Here is a 21,166-nt window from a genome sequence, read left to right on the forward strand (position 1 = left end):
TCATAGGTAGAAATTATGGACTATAAAGGTAATTTTCACTCTATCTAGTATTACTGGATGTTGTCTTAGACTGGACATGTTTAACAAAGATAGACAATGACCTATTTATAGTGACAATCTGTAAAGTATTGGCAAGGCCACAAGCCTTTTTGTGACTCAGATGATGTTATTTAGCTTTATGATAAAAGAGAGAAATAGGTGTTGCTTTTTTTCATTAATTACTGAGGGAGAGTGTTCTATATTGTATTCATTGTTGGGTAATAATTAATAAGTATTTGTTATTTCTTATAATCACTCATGAGTGGACTATAGTCTAAAGGATCTGGGATTAATATCACTTCAGACGTTACATTATTTCCTCATATCATGGTTTGTCCTTTCATGATTATTGTAATGTTTACCTTGTCAGGTTCATTTTGACCCCCTGACTAGATCTCTGGAGACTGTTTTCCCTCAAGGAGGCAGTTGTTATGTTCTCTTGGAAATAAGAAAATTCAGGCATAAAAAACTCAATGTCACGTTATTTCGGTTGTGTTTTTTTAATAGGAAGGAAGTTGAAAGGGCACCTCTGTGTTGAGGTAAAGAGATAAGACCTAACTGAAATATTTTGATGGGATTTTGATTAGCAAATCATTTAATGAGAACCTATTACATACATATAAGACCCTGCCAGGCACCACTCAGTGTTTTATTTAGTTCTTTCAATAACCCTGTGAGATAGGAGGCACTGTGACTGTTTTTATAAATAGGAACACAATCTCAGAGAGGTCACGTAAATAACTAAATGTACCACAGTCAGTATGTGACAGAGCTGGAATCTCAGCCTAGAGTTTTCTGAATCCTCTCTCGGAGAGCTTTCCTCTATAGAACAGCTGGCGTGCATTGAATATAGTTCACGTTGGAGAGTCTGCAAATGCCTGTCACGAAACAGCAGAAATATTACTGCTTCCTTCAGCCTAGAAGCATGCAATGTTTTAACATTTTAAACATTTTGATCATATACAAGTAATTGTTTTTGTGGGTTGTTTAATTTTTTTGGTTTCTTTTTACCAATAGAAGCACAAGATTAGAAGGATTAAATACCTTATTAAAGATTTTATAGTCACTAACTGGGTTCCTGTTGGAGCTAAAGATCAGGGAGAGGAAGTCTTGTTGTTTGTTTTGTTTTGAAATTAACTACTCTCCCTCACCTTCCCAATACAGTTTACTTACCTTAGAAGAGCACAGTTCAGATCTGCCTTCTCTGTGAATCCTCTCCTGGCCGTCCGAGGCAGCCTTGTCTAACCTTCCTGTGTGCTATGCTGCACCTCTAGGTACCTCTGTAATGTAACTGGGACCCACTGTCTTCTCATTCTCCTATTTAGACTGTGTAATCCTTGAGGATAGAAGAAGTCATGTCTTTTCAGCTACGTGCTCTTGCTGCCGATGCAGTGTATGGCCCTCAGCAGTGCTCAGTAAACGGCTGGGGTACAAACGAATGCATAAGTGAATGCCTGAGTGCACGAGCGTATGAATTCATAGAGGAACTGCGTGGACTCAAGTCTTTTGTGTTTTATCAAGCTCTCTAATTTATAAATAAGCCTCGCTGAAAACAAAACAAAGCAAACCCATTCATTAAGAGGCAGCAACTAAATGTAGGCACTGAAGTGGAACGAACTGTGGACCAAATACAGATTACTGGAAGTTTAGGCCTAGTTATGCCACTCAGTAGGTCAATGACAAGTCAGTTTTCGTAGGACTCTTTAGAGCATCCGTAAAATGAGGGAGTCACATATGGCCAAAGCTACAGAGAGGGTACTTGAATAAATAAAGTTTGAAAACACTGCTCTCTGGCATTTTGTGGGGTTATTATAGGCAGTACCATAGTGGTTTTCAAGCTTTTCTTTTTAAGTGGCAGCACCTCTTGTTAAATAAAATCTTTCACAGAGCCTCAGAATGTAAAATAGATAAACATTTAGATTTTTGTGGCTCTCAAGCCTTTTTGTCCTCTGATACCTGCTCCTTCTGTTCTCTTACTCCTTATATATCGAATGTATTAGGTGCTTGTCAAATTCATGTGTGAGTCCATTCTTAGGGAGAGGCCTAATTTCGCATCTTCAAAAAAAAGCAAAGAAATTGTAGTTTCTGAATATAAAGATAATGAAAAATATTTTTAAAAAATGTATCTTTTTTGCTTTCAGAGAGAGGAAGGGAGAGGGAAAGAGAGAGAGAGAAACATCAACGATGAGAGTCATTGATCGGCTGCCTCCTGCATGCCCCCTACTGTGGACAGAACCCACAACCCTGGCATGTGCCCTGACTGGGAATCGAACTGTGATCTCCTGGATCCTAGGTCGATGCTCAACAGCTGAGCAACTCCGGCCAGGCAAAAAACATTTTTCTATGTTTCTTTATGCCCTATCAAAACAATATTACACAGCATGCTAGTATTATCACATTAAGTTCAGCCTTCTGTTTTTGAGATTTCTTCTTCTTTTATTTTATTTTATATATTTCCATGTAAATATGAATTCCTGACCTTGTAATAGGGCTTGGACAGACTGGCCCAAAATTAAATGTCTGCTTCTAAATAGACAGCAATCATTGGCAGAGTTAATATCCAATTAATTCACTTAAACCAGTAAATGTCAGGTCGTTAATTCATTTGAGGTCCTGGGAAGATTCCTCACATTTTTGGGATCTTCATCATAGGAAGTCCGTAATAATCTAGTATTTATGTTCCTGAGAAAGGAGCACACAGAAATTTTATGTGCTTGCTTGCTTAAAACCATAATAAACTGTTGTACTTTGTTATTTCAGTCTTTTTTTGAAGACAAGAAAAAGTTTAAGTTGATGAGTGTCTGGGGTCTTTGAGCCTAAAAAAAAAGATTTTGGCCAAAGTTTTATTCATCTCCCACATGTCCCATGAAACATGTTTGAAAAACATTATACTGGTGACAATTTAAAGAAGCCTAGGAACATAGCACTTGTGAATGAATATCAAGAGTCTTCTGTATTAACTTAAAATAATTTTAGATATTGAAGCAAAGACCTAATTTAGAAGAAGAAAATACTTGCGAACTTTTGCTCAAGCATAAGAGGAAGTAGTGGCAAATTATTATGCCTTTTTAGTTACGTTTTAGATCTACAGTTTTATACATATAGTCTAAGTTTTCCAATTTAATGTAAATTTGTATGAGATTACATGAAAGCATAGCTTTTCATAGGCTCCATATGAAAACAGTATAATCTTTTTTGTTTCATTATTTAAAAAAATCTGATTTCTTTGTCTTGAGATCTCACTTTTATTCCCAATTATCCTCTGTATCTCAGCCCTATTCTTATTTACTGCCCTCCCCCTCCCCCCCCCCAGGTAATCACCACATTGTTGTCTGTGTCTATGAGTTTTTGTTAATTTTGCTTGTTTGTTCATATGTTGCCTTCAGTTTTATAACCTACATATGAGTGAAATCATATGATTCTTAACTTTTCCTGTCTGACTTATTTTGCTTAGCACGATATTCTCAAGGTTCATCCATGTTGTCACAAATGGCAGTATTTCATCTCCCTTTGTTTATTTCAGCATTATTTGTGGTGTCCAAGGCATGGAAACAACTGAAGTGCCCTTCAATAGATGATTGGGTAGAGAAGATGATTGGGTGCTTATATATAATGGAATACTACTCAGTCATAAGAAAAAATGAAATAATTTTTTAATGCTCTTATTGAAAGCTGGTAATATTAATTGAGACCCTAGAACACCTGTAACAGGTTTGTGAAAGTTACTAATGGCTCTGAAAATAGAATTAGAATATCCTAATTTGAGCATGAGCAGGTACCAACACTTAAGTGAATTGAATATCCTTCATCCGTACTGGTCTTTTACATTTGTTTGTAGACTTTTGGCTCTTTTTAGGAGATAGCAAAAATCCCTAATCCTTTCTAAATCTTCCCTAATCACATTGCCACTTTGGTACAATGATAGTTCAGAGATGGAAAGCTTCAGATGTTAAGAGAGCTTTTAATATCAAATTTTTCATGATTTGAATATAGGGCTTGAACATACCATTTGAATATAGGGCTTCTTTGCCCTTTCCCAGTTCTTATGATGGAACAAAAAATGGCTGAAACATAAAATTTATATGCCACCTTATGGCATTTTAAACTATAAAAGATTAATCAGTGGCACCAGTAACATTTTTTAGAGTAGGAATAATAATTCAGTTCATTAAAACTTTCCCATTTAGACAGTTTTTTACTGGAGAGAAACTCACTAATTAACTCATTAAAACATTATTTATACACATAGAAACATGGAAATAGTTTGTCACTTTCTGTTCTGTTATTGTCAGAAATTAACATTCATCCAAACAAATTGTATACTAAGGATTTTTCTTTCTTGTCAACATATGAATTAGTTTCAAGTTTGTATCCTATCGGTAATTTAGAGAGAAGACAGTTTATAGTAGAAATCGGTTTTAAGTGATTGTTCAGGAGACATACTTTACTCAGAGCAGCCTTTAGCTTAGCTACTTTGCAGCCTGATGACAATGATAAGAATGCCATTATCTCTTTGTTACTTATTCTCTCAGGCTGTTGGGGGTGATGCTGCCTCTCAGTTCTTGAGTTTGGCAAAGAACGAATTCAGAGCCAAGAAGTCCAGCACAAGAGGAAATTTATTTAGCATGCAAAGTGAAAGCACAATCATTTGAAGATAAGATTTGAGTGCCCCCTCAGATATTGCCTTGGCCTTTTAGAAAGAAAGTCAGAAGTCAGAGAGGCAGAAGAAGTGAGCTAGCTGTGCTGCATGGAGTCAGGAAACAAGTTGCAGAGGCAAGAGAAGCAATCTTCAAGACAGGTTCCAAGGTTAGCCTAGGATGAGCTGCTGCTACTCGCTGCTCCTCTGGAGGCAAGTCTCATGGGGACCCTTAGTGTTTAGGAGAAGAAAGCAAAGATACACATTTGAAGAAAGAAGCATGAGTGTGCTCTAGAGAGAGTGCGCATGCTGGGTGCTTTGTCTTAAGGGTGTTCATCTGTTTTCTAAAGACAGGAATTTTAGCGGAGGTCTCAGGGAAGGATCTCAATAGAATATTCATCAGCTTTCCAGGTGGTCCTTTAATATCCTGATTCATCAAAATGAGCATATAGAGTCAGGATCGTGGTCTCTACTGGTTGGTTGGCATTAAGTAGGGGTCATTGGTCATTGCATCTGGTCCTGATGTCAGCCATGACATTGCTTTGTCTGATTTTGCTGCTTTCCTGGGCCTGGAACTGAAACACAACTGAGGCCTAGATGTTACCTCTAGTTTGACCAAAACTCTGTCTCACTGGTCAACAGACCTGAGGCTTTGTTCCTAAGATTATTTGATGCTGATCAGAACCTCATTGCCCTTATGGCTTAATGCTTAAGGGAGCGAATGTGCAAGGGAGAAGGAGGCAGGTGAGTCAGGATGCTGGATGAGGCCAGTTTGAATCGGCTGTCTCAGTTTCCCCATTCCACTTGCCAAGGTATTTTCCTAGCTTCTTACTATTCTGCCTCAAGGCTAGCTAATGGTTTGAATTCATTTTAATTCTTAATGCTTTTCAATTTTTATCTCTAAAGTCCTGGATGCTTATTGCCTAATTAAACAAACTGATTTTTCTCTCCCAGAAATGCTTACCTCTAAATGCTGGGTGCTTATAGTCCAAGAAGTTTTACACAGAAAATGTCTTCTCATATTACATACACTTTTTTTTTCCTTAAATTTGTTTGCTTTCCATTATTTGCATCCCACTGTAACAATTTTTAGGAGGAATCACATTTGTCTTCTATTTATCTTCTCAACAATGGAATCCAAAAGCAGCTGTAATTGAGTGCCATGGTCCTGAGTTTCTGAAAGTGTCATGAGACCAATAGATACAAACTCATGGGAGGAGTTTTATACTTTATGTATCAAATTCTGGACATGTTTACCCTTGTGTTGAGTCTAGAGGATTGATTTTTACGGTTTTTGTTTACTTCTGTTAGTTTCCTAGAATTTCACTGGATTCATAAACTTTATGGATAATTATAATCCAACCACTTTGCAACTTCCTTGACAATTGAGGACACCAAAAGCACAGAGCTAGGCAGATAGCTATAGCTAGGCAGTTGTGCAGCTGCAAATGGGGGTAGCAATTTAGATTTCACTTTGTCCAACATTTTCCCCCAAATTCATACTACATTAGATGCTAGCCCAAACCAGAAGACCCTCCTTTTCTTGAACTAGACTTTATGCTAATTATTTTATAAAGTTAAGACCCACTGGTCTAGTGTAGAGGTTCTTAGACATTTGTGCTTTATGAATCAATAAAATTTCCAAAGAACTAGAAGGCTGACATGAAGTTGCCAGTGCTTAATTTCTCAGTTGAGGCCAGTAAAGAACAAAAGAAAGAAATCTTCATGTTCCATTACATTATCATCATTTTATAAATGAACATTTTAACATCTGAAAGATTGATGAATAGGACTTTTCCTGTTAAGCAAGAAATGAGGAGTAAAAGCCATAAAAATATCCCACATTCTCTAAGGGGAGAGAGCAGTATACAAAAGTGCTCAGCCAGCTCCCTCTGAGAGGATGCCAGATTGATTTTGATACCACTCACCGCTGCAGCAGCCTCTCAGTGCTCATATAAAGTGGCTCTGGTTGGGGGGAGGGTAGAATGTGAAGAGGTTTTAAAAAGGGATTTGTTGGCCCACTGAAGATGAAAAACAACTTCTAGAGATGGGGATTGCCTTCAATAAAAGGACAATTAGCTTCTGTGTCCCTTCAGTTCTGGATAGTAAAACAAAAGGGATTTAATACAAAAAAAAAAAGATTACACAAGTATTGAATGATGAAAGTGAAAATGGGCCAGCCAGGTAACCTGAAGATTAGTGAAGAAGCTATCATTTCTGATGCGGAGGGAAGAAAGGGGGTGATGGTGTTAATGAGAGTCTAGGAGTTCAAATGAGGGGTCCCCATGGCAGGAGCTGGAACCACCAGGAGGCCGCTGTGAAACTTGTGAGCCGACATCTGATGAGGCTATTGTGTGGCTGGTTCAAGGTCTGTCAGGAAGGAGTGCCCACTTTGTCTACACTCCTGAAAGGAGTCCCTTCTCTGCAAATCTCTTCTTCCAGTTTCCTGCTGATTCCCATTGTCAGCACTACAGGAAGCCGGGAGGAGAATCTGTGAAATGTAGTTTGTCATGTTTCAGCCCCAGCATCACAGGGCAGAGTTTAGAATGGTTGTCTTGGGTCTGAAAGACATCGATTAAAAAACTGACACAGTATCTCATTTCTCCATTGGTTGCTTGTGCAGAACACTTTCTGAGCTGCTCTGTGTGCCCTTCTGAGCAAGTGAGAAAGAGGAAATGGAGAGAGCGCGCAGGGTGGAGAGAAGAGATAGCATGGAAGCAGCCTGCCCCTTCCCCATGTGGTGTGGCAAGGATGCTTGAGCCTATACTAGGTCAAGGGCTTTGGGGCTTGAGCCATGTCATTACGTCAATCGAGAGAGTAGGCCACTGTTCAAGGGGACTGTATCAGTCAAAATGTCAATGTGTACCAATGGGGATGGCAGCTGAGGAGAGTAGAAAAGTTGCTTTTCCCCAGTAAGAATGCTCCTACTGACTCCTGAGAAGAGAGCCAGCACTGGAACATCTAAGAGAGGTCACCAGTATATAGTCTCTTTTTGCCAGAGCAGCAGTGACACTCAGTAGAGGACTGTAATTAAATGTCCCATTAAGTAAGACGGTTTTTGCTTCTTTTTATTAACTCTTCCACTCCATGTCAGCGTGGAAGAAGCTAGAACCTGAAAAGAAAGAAAGGGGGAGAAAAAGGAGACCGCTTCCCCTTCCGGCGCTGAGCTCTATACGCTGGCTGCTGAGTGGCCCCACGCAGCCTGCCCACTGAGCCCAGAAAAAAAGAAGGCCGTGTGCTTTAAAACATTTATAAATTGGAGTTATGGACTCAATTTGAGCTGTTGTGAAGGAAGACGAAATAGATTTGACATTGCAGATGGCAAGCACTTATTGGAGAAGAGTGAAAACCAGTACATATCTGTGCCCTGCTGAGTTCAGAATGTTCAATAAGTCAATTCCATGAAAAACTGAAATGAAACTTTTTTGAATGTCGTCTCAGAATTAAGAACAGTCTTTAAATTGGAAAAAACACACGTGGCTTTCTTAAAAACTCAAAATAATTACCCTTATTTTTCTCATTTCTTCATGATTTGGTCTACTATGTACCCATGACATAGTATTTTATTTTAATTTATTAAAAATTTATTTATTTATTTATTTACTTACTTACTTATGAGAGAGAGATAAAGGAAGAGAGAGAGTGAGAGAGAGCACTGATTTGTTGTTCTATCTATCCATGCATTCATTGGTTGCTCCTTGTATGTGCCCTGACTGGAGATCGAACCCCCAACCTTGGCGTATAGGGACATGATGTAGTATTTTATTTTATTATTTTATTTTATTATTTAAAAATATATCTTTATTGATTTCAGAGAGAGGAAACTAGAGGGAGAGAGAGAGATAGAAACATCACTGATGAGAGAGTCATTGATCGGCTGCCTCCTGCATGCCCCTGACTGGGGATCGAGCCCACAACCCGGGCATGTGCCCTGACCAGGAATCGAACCCCGATCGCCTGGATCCTAGGTCGATGCTCAACCGCTGAGCCACGCCCCGCCGGGCAGTATTTTAAAATAATTATCATAATTCATTGGAATTTCTATCAGCCAGGGATTACTAGAACTGATAACTTTAACTTGTGGGAAGAGAAATTCCACATGATTGCTGCAGTAGCCAGGGTCCTTTCCCTCATCTTAGCCTTGAAATCTCTGTGGAGAAGGGATAAGTGGAAAAAGCAAAATTATATGACTAATACTGTAGTCTTTGAATGTAACAGAATGTTATAAAAGATTAATGTAACTTTAAAAGCATCTTTTATGTGGAGAAATATAAAACCACAGGAAAACTATTACAATATGCCAGAAATGGAATTTATAGTCACCCTATTTACTCATCGCCTTAGAAATTCATAGAAATAATTTGTTTTAATGAAGCATATGGTGTTCTGTTTAATGAAAAGCAAATTTTACTAATAGAAAAATAATCTCAGATTAAGAGAACCCCATCTCTTCTCTGGTCTACATTTGCCTTAAATTTGAGGCATTTAAAAAATGTCAGTAGCTTTTAAAAATTACTCCTGTTTGTCCTTATATCATTGAAGAGCATGGTCCCAGACAATGGATCCATTTAACTTATATTTCCAACATCAAAAAATGAAATGAAAATCACTTCATTCACTTCTACCTTGAAAAGAAGTGAATAAAATCCAATTAGCTGCATTGTGATAGGTTAAGAGGCTTGGCTTAGAACCAAAGTGCTCTAGTCTCAACCAGCAGACTTTGGCCATATTTCGTTACTTGATTTTCTTACCTGTTAAGGTTACTGTGCCCACCTTATTTAGTTAGCTGATTTTATGACACATGTTTGAAATCATGTATATATAGTATTTAAGCTAGCATAAGATAGATTCTCAATCTATGTTAGCCTACATGAAAGACAACTGACACTAATAATCAGCAATGATGTGACATGTATAACCCTTATTCTCCCATATTATACATAGCATAAAATACTATCTTATAATATATAATATATGAAATTATATTGTATACTATTACAAAACATTATAGTAAAATATTAGAACATAATATACTATAAATATAACATTTCTCAGAACTCCCAAACAGAATCATCATTGTCACCAAAGAGTGATGATTAAAGCTATTTCTGCCTCACAAAAGCAACAACTTGATATAATGCCTGCTGACCTTGTTTTCTAAAAGCCATAAAACCACTCTAGAACTCCAACTATATTTCACTCATTCATTCTTTCAACACTTATTTGTTGAGACCCTGTTTTGTGTCAGTCACTGTATTGGGCACTGAGGGAAGATATTTTAAAGTTCCCCTCTGGCTTTGTAAAGTTTTTGGAACAAATCTGTTGTCAGTCAGGGTCCCAGCAGGAAACAGACCGCACTCCCCAAAGAGGGTAAAGCAAAGTTTAATGGAGGTACCGTTCACAAAATGTGTGGGCTGGCCTGAGGACAAGCAGGAAGCCACGATGAAGCACTATAAGGCTAGGAGCAGGGCAAAGAGCTGCCGGCGCTCCATCTGAAGGGCCAAATGGAGACATTAGTTAATGGAACTCAGGGAAACTTGTCACCTTAGACTAGAGGTGCCTGCAGGGCTGGGACTTAGAGTACTTTAGCCACTGCTACACTATGGCCAGCAGAAAGGGACCACCCTTTCCTCCTGCCCTTCTGCCTTTGTTTCCCATTGGCTGAACACCCCCCGGAGCCAGAGGCCTAGAGAGCCACAGGCACAGTCCCTGGGGACTAGGCTCCCAGGGCAGAGGCAGGATGTGAAGGCAGAGGAGTGGATCTCAAGGGGCGAATGAAGGATATCCAGAAAATAACCTCTCCTTCTCTCTTTTCTTGTTTTACATAACAGATGTTGGGGTTTATTTCTGAATATAGAATAATATATTTTTTAAAATGTAGAACATTTGGAAAATTGCCTTATTGCTTGACATCCTGCTTTTCCTAGCCAGGATGACTCCCAGCTGAAGGCCCACGAGTTTATCCAATAAGCTGTCACACCTCCTATAACTCATGGAAAGTCCACTGTTACTATTTTACTCATTTACATAGGTTCTTTAATATTTTTCTATGGCTGTATTTTTATAGAATTATAATCATTGGGTGTGTGTAATTCTGTATCCTGCATGTAAAACTTAAATTTTTAATCTTGCTTTTTTTTTTAACTTAGGAGTATAAACTTTTGTTTTTGGGTTCCACCTTATAGGCACTCAAGATTGTAACTCTGATAAAATAGCTAAATATCTGCTATTTGTCTACTTTTGTTAGGTTTTAAGCAGTTTTTGAGCTAAAGCCTTGAAATTCTGCCTACTCCTGTTAGGACAGTGTTAGAAGAGCCCAGTAATTGTAAACATTCATTGCTGTATGCCGAGGAAATTCTTTTCCTTGACCTATGGAATCCAACCCCTGAAAAGCCTGTAGGCTTCTCTTCCTAGAACACTTAAAAGGTGGAGTTTCTCCCTCCCCCCACTCACTTATCTGCTCTCAGTTTTGCTGCCAACTCCTGCATAATATAGTCAAATTATGTGGTAGAGATTCAACCCTGGTTTCCTGGGTGATGGTACAATGCCACTGCTTAGTATTCCTAGTCACATAGCTACCATTTCATTATGCTCTTAATCTATATATATCTTCATGGTTCAGAAAAAGACTTTTCAAATCAGGCATGCATTAAGAGTTTAAATGCACAGTGAGGAGCAGGAGCTTCTTGAGCTCAGCAACAATGCAGGACATCCTCTATACCAAGATCTTGAGAAACCACCATATGGACAAATGCTTTTTGTATTCGATGATTTCTACAGGGTATCTTTTCCAGTTCAATTCTGCAAACTCAGAATTCTTCAGAGTCTCTTGTAGGCTATCATATCCCTGAACTTTAGATTTGGGCCTGTTTTAATAGGCTGAGTTTTATTTTTTAATATACCTTCATTGATTTCAGAGAGAAGAAGGGAGAGGGAGAGAGAGATAGAAACATAAATGACCAGAGGGTCATTGATCGGCTGCCTCCTGCATGCCTCCTACTGGAGATTGAGCCAGCAACATGGGCATGTGCTCTGACCAGGAATTGAACCGAGATCTCCTGGATCATAGGTCAGTGCTCAACCGCTGAGCCATGTCAGCTGGGCAATAGCCTCAGTTTTCATAAACCAGTGACGAGTTTTCCTTTGGAGCTTCCACAACAAGGATGCACCCTTACATTTTGGTAATGTTATTGAGGTTGTTTCTGAAATGACTTCCAATGATCTACACAAAACAAATGTCATGAACTGCATTGCAGTGTCTCTACCTCAAAATGCCCAGGTTTGCATGATTTAAACCAGGGAATTCTAGCTCTTTCTATCTACTGGTTGCTAAAATTCTCTGTGATGAATACTTGCCGAAGTACTTATTCATGTGTGAGGTTAAAACTAATAGTAAAATTGAAATTAAGAATCTTTTGATCATGTATTTTTTTGGTATTGGTTTACTTTTCTTTCTTTTTCTTTTTGGACAGTCGTTGCAAAGGGTCATATTTCTTAAGTTCTAAATTTGACATGTGTTAGCTGTTACTTTAACCAAATTATTTTTCTAATCCTCTGTTCTCTCATTAGAAAAAAAGATGAAAATAATATCACAGACTGTTAGGGGGATCAAATGAAATATTGTATGGGGTAGCACTTTTTAAGTATAAAGCCCTTTACAGGTACACATTATATCTATGTTCTTAATGATCATTGATTATTTGGGAGCCCAATTATTATAATTTTCTCTTTCCCCAAATAGCTTTGCACTTATTTCTTGGATTTTTTCATTTTGTGAACCTCTTTTTTCACATGTCAGATTGAATTGACTTGGTAAATTGTGATATGTACTTAGGCATATATATTGTATACATTCAAATGTTAATTTGGAGAATACAAATTTACATTTAACTAAGGATAGCAAATTGTACATTTTGTGTGTCTTTTTTTCCTTGTAGGTCTTAAAAAATTGTCAGCAGAGCTACACTGAATAGCAGACATCCTAAGAGGGGATATTTTTCATCTCTATAATGAAGAAAAGCAGGAGTGTGATGACAGTGACTGCAGATGATGTAAGTTCCAAAAGTCAGAGATTCCACCCACCTTTTCTCTGCTCAGTTAAGGCGTCACTCCATAATGCTATTCAAAGGACGAGCAAGGCTGTTTAACACCACTGCTTCATCACCAGGTGTTTCTATGACCCAGACACTGCCAGCGCCGGGACCCAGCATTCTGTGAGGTGGACAGCAGGAACGCTGTCCTCGCTGAGGTTTAGAGACCGGCTCAGTTCCAGCTTTATGGTTTTCATTCACAAAACCGTCAATCTCTGGTGTATGCCCACATCCTAACTCTTAGAAACTCCTCTTTTCACACTGCCTGCATTATCAGTTCCCTGATGACTTTATTTAAACTTTTACCTACATACAACTAAATTTTGAGAGTCACCTCCTATGTCAGGGATCGTGGACAACTGCTTGTAAGAAGTTTGTGACGCACACATTTTCTAGGCCTTGGCTGTTCAAGTGCAGTCCTCAGAGCAGCGCATGAGCACGACCTGGGTGTTTATTGGACATGCAGAGTCTCAGCCGCACCTCAGGACTACAAATCAGACTGATTTTGACAAAATCCTAGGTGACTAGGTATGTACATTATGTTTGAGAAGCTCTGCTGCAGGTCATCCGGATAAGTTTGTAAACTCACCGTCTTCAGAGCCTTCAGCCTTGGACAGCTAAGATTAAGTGCCTCCTTTGCTTTCCATTTATCAGTCCCCTATTAGTGTATCTTTAATTGTCCAGCCTTTACTCAGTTTATGTTTGTAATTGAGCTAAAAATTATGTGCCACTAACCATTTGCAGAAGGAAGGGAGGGAGGAAAATGAAGTAACTTTCTTTGTTCTCTGAAATAGCTTACCTATTTTGGTTAAGCTCTTCTTTCACAGATGGGGGAGGCGCTGGGAGGCACTTGCACTTGCAAGTTTATGTAAAATGGTGTCTTTTGCATAAAGGCCCAGTCATTCAGGATTTCTCCCAGGGCTTATTCTTTCCCTTTAATCTCAGGGCATTGGGCAAAGAGGCAGACTTAACGTTAATTAACATTATGGTAACAGGTGTGTGGTATTGTCCTGGTCCTGTATTGTCCTTTTCTGCCAGTGCTTACTACTGTTCAGGTGGGGAAAAGGTCATCTCTCCAGATCTTTAGTGGTCAGGTCTCTGCCCTCGGTGCAGCGCTGCTCAGGCAGGTGACAGGTACCAGGTGGTGACTGCTCTCAGCTCACTGCGACTTTGACCTTCCCCTCCACTGCCTGCGCGCTTTACTTAACCGCTCAGTAGGGGATCGGGTTGTTTAAAAGACTCGGCTCCGCTTCTTTCTGCTGTTCCCTGCCTTTGGGCTGTTCACCCCGTGGACTCCTTCGTGGTCCCTTTGCCTCACTCTGCAGCCAGTCCTTTGGCAAGGAAGCTGCGGCTAATTCTCTGCTGCCTTCTGTGTCCCCGTGAGGCTGCGAGAACTTCCAGCCCTGCAAGGCAGAGGGAGGCCTGGCGCTAGGAGGCTCTTCTCCCAAATGCACTCCTTTGCCGTCGCTAGTTCTGCCCTTTATTGTTGAGGGAACTCATTAGTGTTCTGTTCTCATTACCTGCAACAATGTTTCCTTCCTTTATTCCCCCCTTTCCTGCTCCTTGACCCCAAGGGAACTTGCCTTAATTCATATTCCATGTTCTCAGTGACAGACAGTAAAAGCTATGTTTAGACATCCGTGCTCTGCTCAGGATATCTAAAAGGAAACTTCTGAAATTTAGAGATCCTTTTTCTCTTAAAAAACACACACCTTGGGATTATTCTTCAGTACTTTTTGCACACTGCGTGCTTCAATATTCTATTTTCTGGAATAAAACTAAGCAATGTGTTCTGTCTAAAAGATGGACAACCATTCTTTATTTTCCATCGCATCCTTCCAGTACTAATCCTGATCCTCCCTGAGGCCATTGATGCCACAGTCAAAAGACGGGAAGGTTGCATACAAGAATTTGCAGAAAAGAAAAGCACATTCGAAGAATATTAACCCCACCAGAGTGGATAATTATTACTGAGATTTGCATTGTCCAACATGGAGCCACACCAGCCACACATGACTCTTAGGCACTAGTCTGAATGGAGATTTGCTGTAAGCATAAAATAGATCTGGGATTTTGAATATGTAGTAGTACAAATAGAAAATAATGTAAAATATTTTATTAATAACTTTTGATATCAATTACTTGATGTAATGATAATATTTTAGATAGTTTAGGCTAAGTAAAATTTACTGTTAAAAGTAATTTCACTTTTTTCTTAAATGTGGCTGCTAGAAAATTTAAAATTACACATTTGCCTCTCATTTGTGACTTGCACTTTATTTCTAGTAGACAGTTATGACCTAGAATGTTTCACTATGCACTTCAACCTTTTGAGTACAGTGCAAAAGATCATACTAAATGTTACAGACAGTATCTGTTCCCTCAGAACAAGAGCAAGTTAGCAGACAATACATTTTACATACCACACTCTTGAAATAAGTTCCATCCTTAAGTAAGGGCTATTTATTATATTCTCATTTACTTTAACTCCGCAAACATTTATTTAGTGATTTAAATATTCACCTGATATTAATTTAGCACCTGTTATGTGCCAAACACTCGTTAGGTTCTAGAGATTCAACAAGAAATAGTGCAGAGTCCTTGTTCCTTAGGAGCTTATATTCCAGAGGAGAGGGCAGCTATAAATAAATTAATTAAAACAATCCCAGCTATGATAAGAACTGTACAGAATAATGAACTTGGTCAGGGGCAAAGAATGATTAGATGGTGAGAAGAGAGTGTTTATGGGAGGATAAGGTGAGAAGGTGACATATGGACAGAAAGGGCAAATGGGCAGTGAGCCCTGTGAAGATGCGAGGAAGAACATTCCCGATAGAAGGAACAGCATGTGCAAAGGCCATTGCTTCATGCAAGAGACTGTGTTTGGCTCTGTGGGAATACACAAATGGGTAACCATGACTACTGCCTTCACAAATAACTTTAATGGGAGACTATATGATGAGTGGCATAGGAATAGTACGCATTCAATACTTTGCCTTCAAGAACTAAGCTCCAGAGGTTAGGGGTAAATTATGTGCTATTCAAGTAGTACTGAACAGGAGCAATTAACTGTAACTAAAGGGATTACAGAATCATTTAGAGAGGTGGAGTAGCTGGTTTGGGAAGGAGTTGAAAAGGGGGAAATAAGTAAAGAGACCAGGAGATATGTGTATACATGACAGAGAGAGGGGAAGGGAGGGGGGCAAGAAAGGAGAGAAGAATCGAGAGAGAGAGAGAGAGAGAGAGAGAGAGAGAGAAAGAGAGAGAGAGGAAGGGAGGGAGAGAGAAATAGAAAGATAGACTGATTATATATATAACTTACATCTAGGAAAACGACTCTCATAATTGGTGGTGATTGCCTATGATAAAACCAGATTTTTATCTGACAAAATTGCTCTTATTGTTGTCTCATGGAGCATCATGACATTTAGTCTTGATGAGGGCCCCAGGTGTCATTTAATGCTTCCAATAATTTCCATTTCTAGTTTCAATAAGGTTTGCAAAACTCTAGCCTGTTATCCAAATCGACTGTGCATGTAAGCACACTAGAAATCCTTGGAAATACCTAATTTCATTTTCTCACCATGAGTTAAATCATGAGAATTCAAAAATTAGAGCAAGCTCCAAAAATGAATGTCATACACTAAACAAAGACAAAGAAAACAACAGCAGGAACAACAAAGCCTTAACTATTTAGGCACCAATAGGCCTCATCTGGACACTTTAGTGGTCCTGACATTAAGGTAAGTTTTGATATGGGGATGGGACAAACAGCCCCTGTGGTGCCCCCTTTCTTCCTCCCTGCAAACTTTTCCTACTGAAGTGTGGAGTTTCACATTAGCTCTTCTTTTGTGATAACCTTTTGTAATTACATTGGCAAAAATATTGATTTTTATTTATTATTTATTTATTTATTTTAAAATATATTTTTATTGACTTTAGAGAAAGGAAAGGAGAGGGAGAGAGAGGGAAAAACATCAATGATGAGAGAGTTGTCATTGATCGGCTGCCTCCTGCATGCCCCAGATTGGGGATCGAGCCCGCAACCCGGGCATGTGCCCTGACTGGGAATCGAACCGCGATCTCCTGGATCCTAGGTCAATGCTCAACCACTGAGCCACACCCGGCTAGGCAAAAATATTGATTTTTAAATAAGGATTATCCAAGAACACGAGGATAATCCAAAACTGGGTGTTTTGCTTGGGATTATAAAGACAAATTAATTTTGGGCAGTGTGATACATTTTAAAATTTGTGATTTCCAAAGGCAATGCTCAAATGAATGTTCCTTTCCCCCAAATCTGTGATCTGATGAGTGCTTTAGACAGCCAGAGTCGTGCTGGTTACAATAAGAAAATAAGTCCGAGGGCACAAGTTCAGTAATTGAGAATTGATGAAATTAGATTTTGCCTTTGAGAATGTTAATACTGTATGAATTATGAGTATGAATTAGAGAGCTTTAGATAATTATGAATAACTCTACATGGGTTAATTAGCATTTGTAAAACACTGTTAATGTTTCCAGTATTTAACTTAATTTCTAAAAAGCTTTTTTCCATCATGTTCTTTTGTGGTAATGGATTTTCAAGTTAACTGAGGTCTTCTGAGACACATTACTTTAACTCAAAGAATAACTTTAAATCTGTAAATTCAAGCCTGTTGGCAAGTCAGTGTGGGAGATATTTTATGGTAGGTGTGACTTTGTTACTTTTCAAATAACATGTATCAAATAAGTACCCAGCTAGTTCATTCACTACTATTAAACCTAGTTGATAATATGTCCATTTTCTAAAAGAGAAAAAATATCCAATATATTGGGAGACTGTGGTTGTTGGTGCTTAACTTAATGATATACCCGTTCTCTGGTACAGCATTTCTTGCATAGGAGGTAAAGTATATTCTCAAGACTTTGCTTTCTATATAATCAGTACTTTTTTTACATGTATATTTGGATCTAGACTGATTTATAGTTATGAGTTCTGAATTTTAGTTTGTCCTTTAATCTCTCTTTAGGAAGACTTTGTATATTCTGTCTTCTTATCTAGTCTATAGTTTTTTGAGAAACTTACCTCTTTTAAGTTTTCACCTCAGCCTCTTATTTCTACACACACACACACACAGACACACACACACAGACACACACACACACACACACACACACACACACACACACGACTACAGTAAATGCCAGGTTTACAGTACATTTAATATAACAACCAGTAACTAAACAAGAAAACACTGGATATATTCCAAAATATTTCAAACTCTGGGAAATTCTAGATTGTTGTGTTTTCTTCTTGTTACCAAATTGCATTTCTATGGAATCTCATATAAATTGTATTCCAAAACCTTAAGTCAGGCACAAGAAAATCTGATTATATCCCATTCTAGCAGGGAGAGTGGGTCCCCTGAAAATTATCAGGCCTATTCTTGCCCAGACTTCCATCATCAAAAAGTCCTGGGTAGATTAAAGAAGTATAAATTGCTAGAATACAATTTCTATGAGAACATTTACTACACTGTTTTTTGCTGTTGTAGTTTTCTTAAATATCACAGTGCAAGACTATAATAGGTGTGCAACAAATATTTGTTGAATGAACACAGTTAGACCATTAAACTCTAGTTAATTACGCTTGTATGAACCAGGATAAGTATGGGTGGAGGAGTGGGGGCAGAGAAGTTTGTTTGTTTATAGCTCAGGACATCTAGTCCCAGGTTCTCCTGTCTGTTTTGAAGGGCTAGTAGGAAGTACCTGTTTTTTAAGAGGCACAGAATGACTTCAGGTAAGAAACCTTGGCCTGATGGTAGGACTCCCACTATTCCCTGTTAAAATAAGAGTAGAGAATGACAATTATATCTTTTAAACTCCAAGTTGCTATCAGTGGCCATTTATAGTGCTGTAACATTTTCTGTCTTTGAGCTGGTACGAATGGTAAAGTAGGCAATAACCCATTTGGGATCTCCGCTCCCAACAGTACCAGGAACCATAGTTACCAAGACATAGTTAACAAGAATAACTCTTATTGGTTATAGTATCTTCTTATAAGAATTTCATTCATGTCAGCATCAGGGCAAGTATTAAACACTGCAGTTCAGCCCAGAACGGGAATAATTATACTCTTCTTTTTCTGAGCTCTTATATAATGTGGGTAATACAAAAATGAAATCTCAATCCTGAGAAGACCTTTCATTGGAACAAAAATAACAGTCACCCATAATCTCATAATTATTCCATTTGCTGTCCTATGATAGAAAATATTTTTACTTTAAGACACTAAACTAGAAACTTCATACGTTAGCCAGTAAAGAGTGTCCCCATGTTGTGCAATGTTGCTAATTTCCTAATTATATTTTCAATTATAAGCTTTCATTTTAGCAAATAAAGAAACAAACCAAGAAAAAGAAAAATTTTTAAAAGAGAAAAGATAAAAAGCCCTTTAATCTACACTCCATAAATGGGAAATATTATCTACAGTCCTAAAGATCACCATGAATATACAACTGATATATTATTCTAAAAGTTGAGAATTAATCTCCCCCTTTCTTGTTTTCTCTTAAGCTTTTGACATCATTGTTAGCTTCTGATTGTGAGATAATGAATCAGGACTTTATGAGTGACAATTTGATCATTAAGCTTCTTATTTTACTCCACTATGCATCATTTTTAACATTTGAATTTTCTTTTTTTTCTCCCTTTTTTCTTTATGGTTCCTCCAGAATGTTAAAGATTATTTTGAATGTAGCTTGAGTAAATCCTACAGTTCTAGTAACACACTTGGGATTGACCTCTGGAGAGGGAGAAGGTGTTGCTCAGGAAACTTGCAGTTGCCACCACTGTCCCAAAGACAGAGTGAAAGGGCCAGGACTCCTGACGGTGACGGCATTTCCAGACCTACCACGCTGCCCTTGACAACACTTCCAAGCATCGCTATTACAGCTGCAAGCCAGGAGTGGTGAGTACCCTCAAAATTAAATGTCAATTCTAAGTTTTCTTTTCCAAATACAGTACTGCAAATACAATTTCCTGTTATTAAAATATTAGGTATCTGTGGGATAACTAAGGCTATTGACATTTTGACAATTTGTTTTCCTTTGGGTAGGAGATGAGGCCTTTTCAACAGTGGGAATATTTCCTTCCTGTTTAGATTAGAAGGAGCCTATTGAGGAAGAAATGAGATATATTTTTATTAATGTCAAAGGAAAGCAAAAGAACTGTTTAGTGTGTGTCAATATGTTTTAATTTAGTAAATCAATATTCTATCTGTTCTGGTCAAGATGGTGGCATAGGTAAGTGTAATATTCATATATTCATATCCTCTCACAACCATATCAAAATTACAGCTAAACTACAGAACAACCATTATTCAGAACCACCTGAAATCTAGCCAAACTAAAGTCCTCCAACTAAGGATATGAAGAAGAAGCCACATCACGACTGGTAGGAGGGGTGGAGATGCTGAATGGGCTGGTCCCACACCCACATGTGATGATAAAAATCGGGAAGGAAATCTCAGCTTTGGAGGTACTCCTGAGGAGTGAGGGGTCCCAGCCCCACACCAGGCTCCCCAACCCAGGGTTTCAGGAAAAGAAGTCCCAGTAACTTCTAACTGTATCAAATCCAGACTCAGACATTTGGGTCATGCTTATCTACCCATCTACCGTGAATGGCTTTAGCTGTACAAAGAGAGCAATTGTATTCACCTCATAGACAGTTGTGAGCAATAAATATGCTTATCTCTACAAGGTACCTGGTTTAGTTAAAAGCATATATTAGGTAATCAACCAATGGTAGTTTCTCTCCTCTTGATGGTTAACCAGTAAATCCTTCTGAATACTAGAAACCATGTCTCAAGTATCAGTAGCCTCATACTGGGTGTCAGCAGTTTATAGTGAAATGGAGAAAGCCTGGGGAGGGGGTGGGAGCAGGGTGGAGCAGGTCAATGGTGGACAAAAGGGGGACATATGTAATACTTTCAACAATAAAGATAAATTTTTAAAAAAGGAGAATCTAAACATAATCCGGAAAGTTTATATCATGCTGTCAATAGTCAGCATCACATATTAGTAATTCATTTATAACATGTCTTTTTTTTCAACTACCTGGATACTTTTTAAAGTGTGAGAGTATTCAGTTATTGACTATAATCTCTTCCATAATTTGTTTTCATTATTTTGTCTTTCTGTGTTGTATTCTGGTAATTGCTTTTGATTTCCTTTCAAGCTTGGTAATTCTCTTTTCAACTATGTCTAATTCTCTGTTAAATCTATTATGCTGGACTTTGATTATTGTAGTTTTTATTTTTAGAGTTTGCATTTATTTACTTTTCAATATGTTAAATAATTTTGTATAGTTCTCTTTTCCCTACATGTATTAGCTATTTATTGCTTCATAACAAATAATG

General features: G+C 38.3%; 1 protein-coding gene across 4 annotated transcripts in view; it reads left to right on the plus strand.

Moving 5' to 3' along the window:
• The window catches only part of PDE4B (phosphodiesterase 4B), a 472,365-nt gene that overhangs the window by 68,451 nt on the left and 382,748 nt on the right, over window positions 1-21,166 (plus strand). For all 4 annotated transcript variants that reach the window (XM_081145573.1, XM_081145574.1, XM_081145572.1 and 1 more), the window contains exons 2-3: window positions 12,613-12,726; window positions 19,482-19,717. In XM_081145573.1, the coding sequence (XP_081001699.1) occupies window positions 12,685-12,726; window positions 19,482-19,717 (278 nt within the window). In that variant the 5' untranslated portion in view covers window positions 12,613-12,684. The remainder of the gene's footprint in view (window positions 1-12,612; window positions 12,727-19,481; window positions 19,718-21,166) is intronic.

Source organism: Miniopterus schreibersii (assembly GCF_964146895.1).
Source record: "Miniopterus schreibersii genome assembly, chromosome: 8".
Classification (NCBI taxonomy): Eukaryota; Metazoa; Chordata; class Mammalia; order Chiroptera; family Miniopteridae; genus Miniopterus; species Miniopterus schreibersii.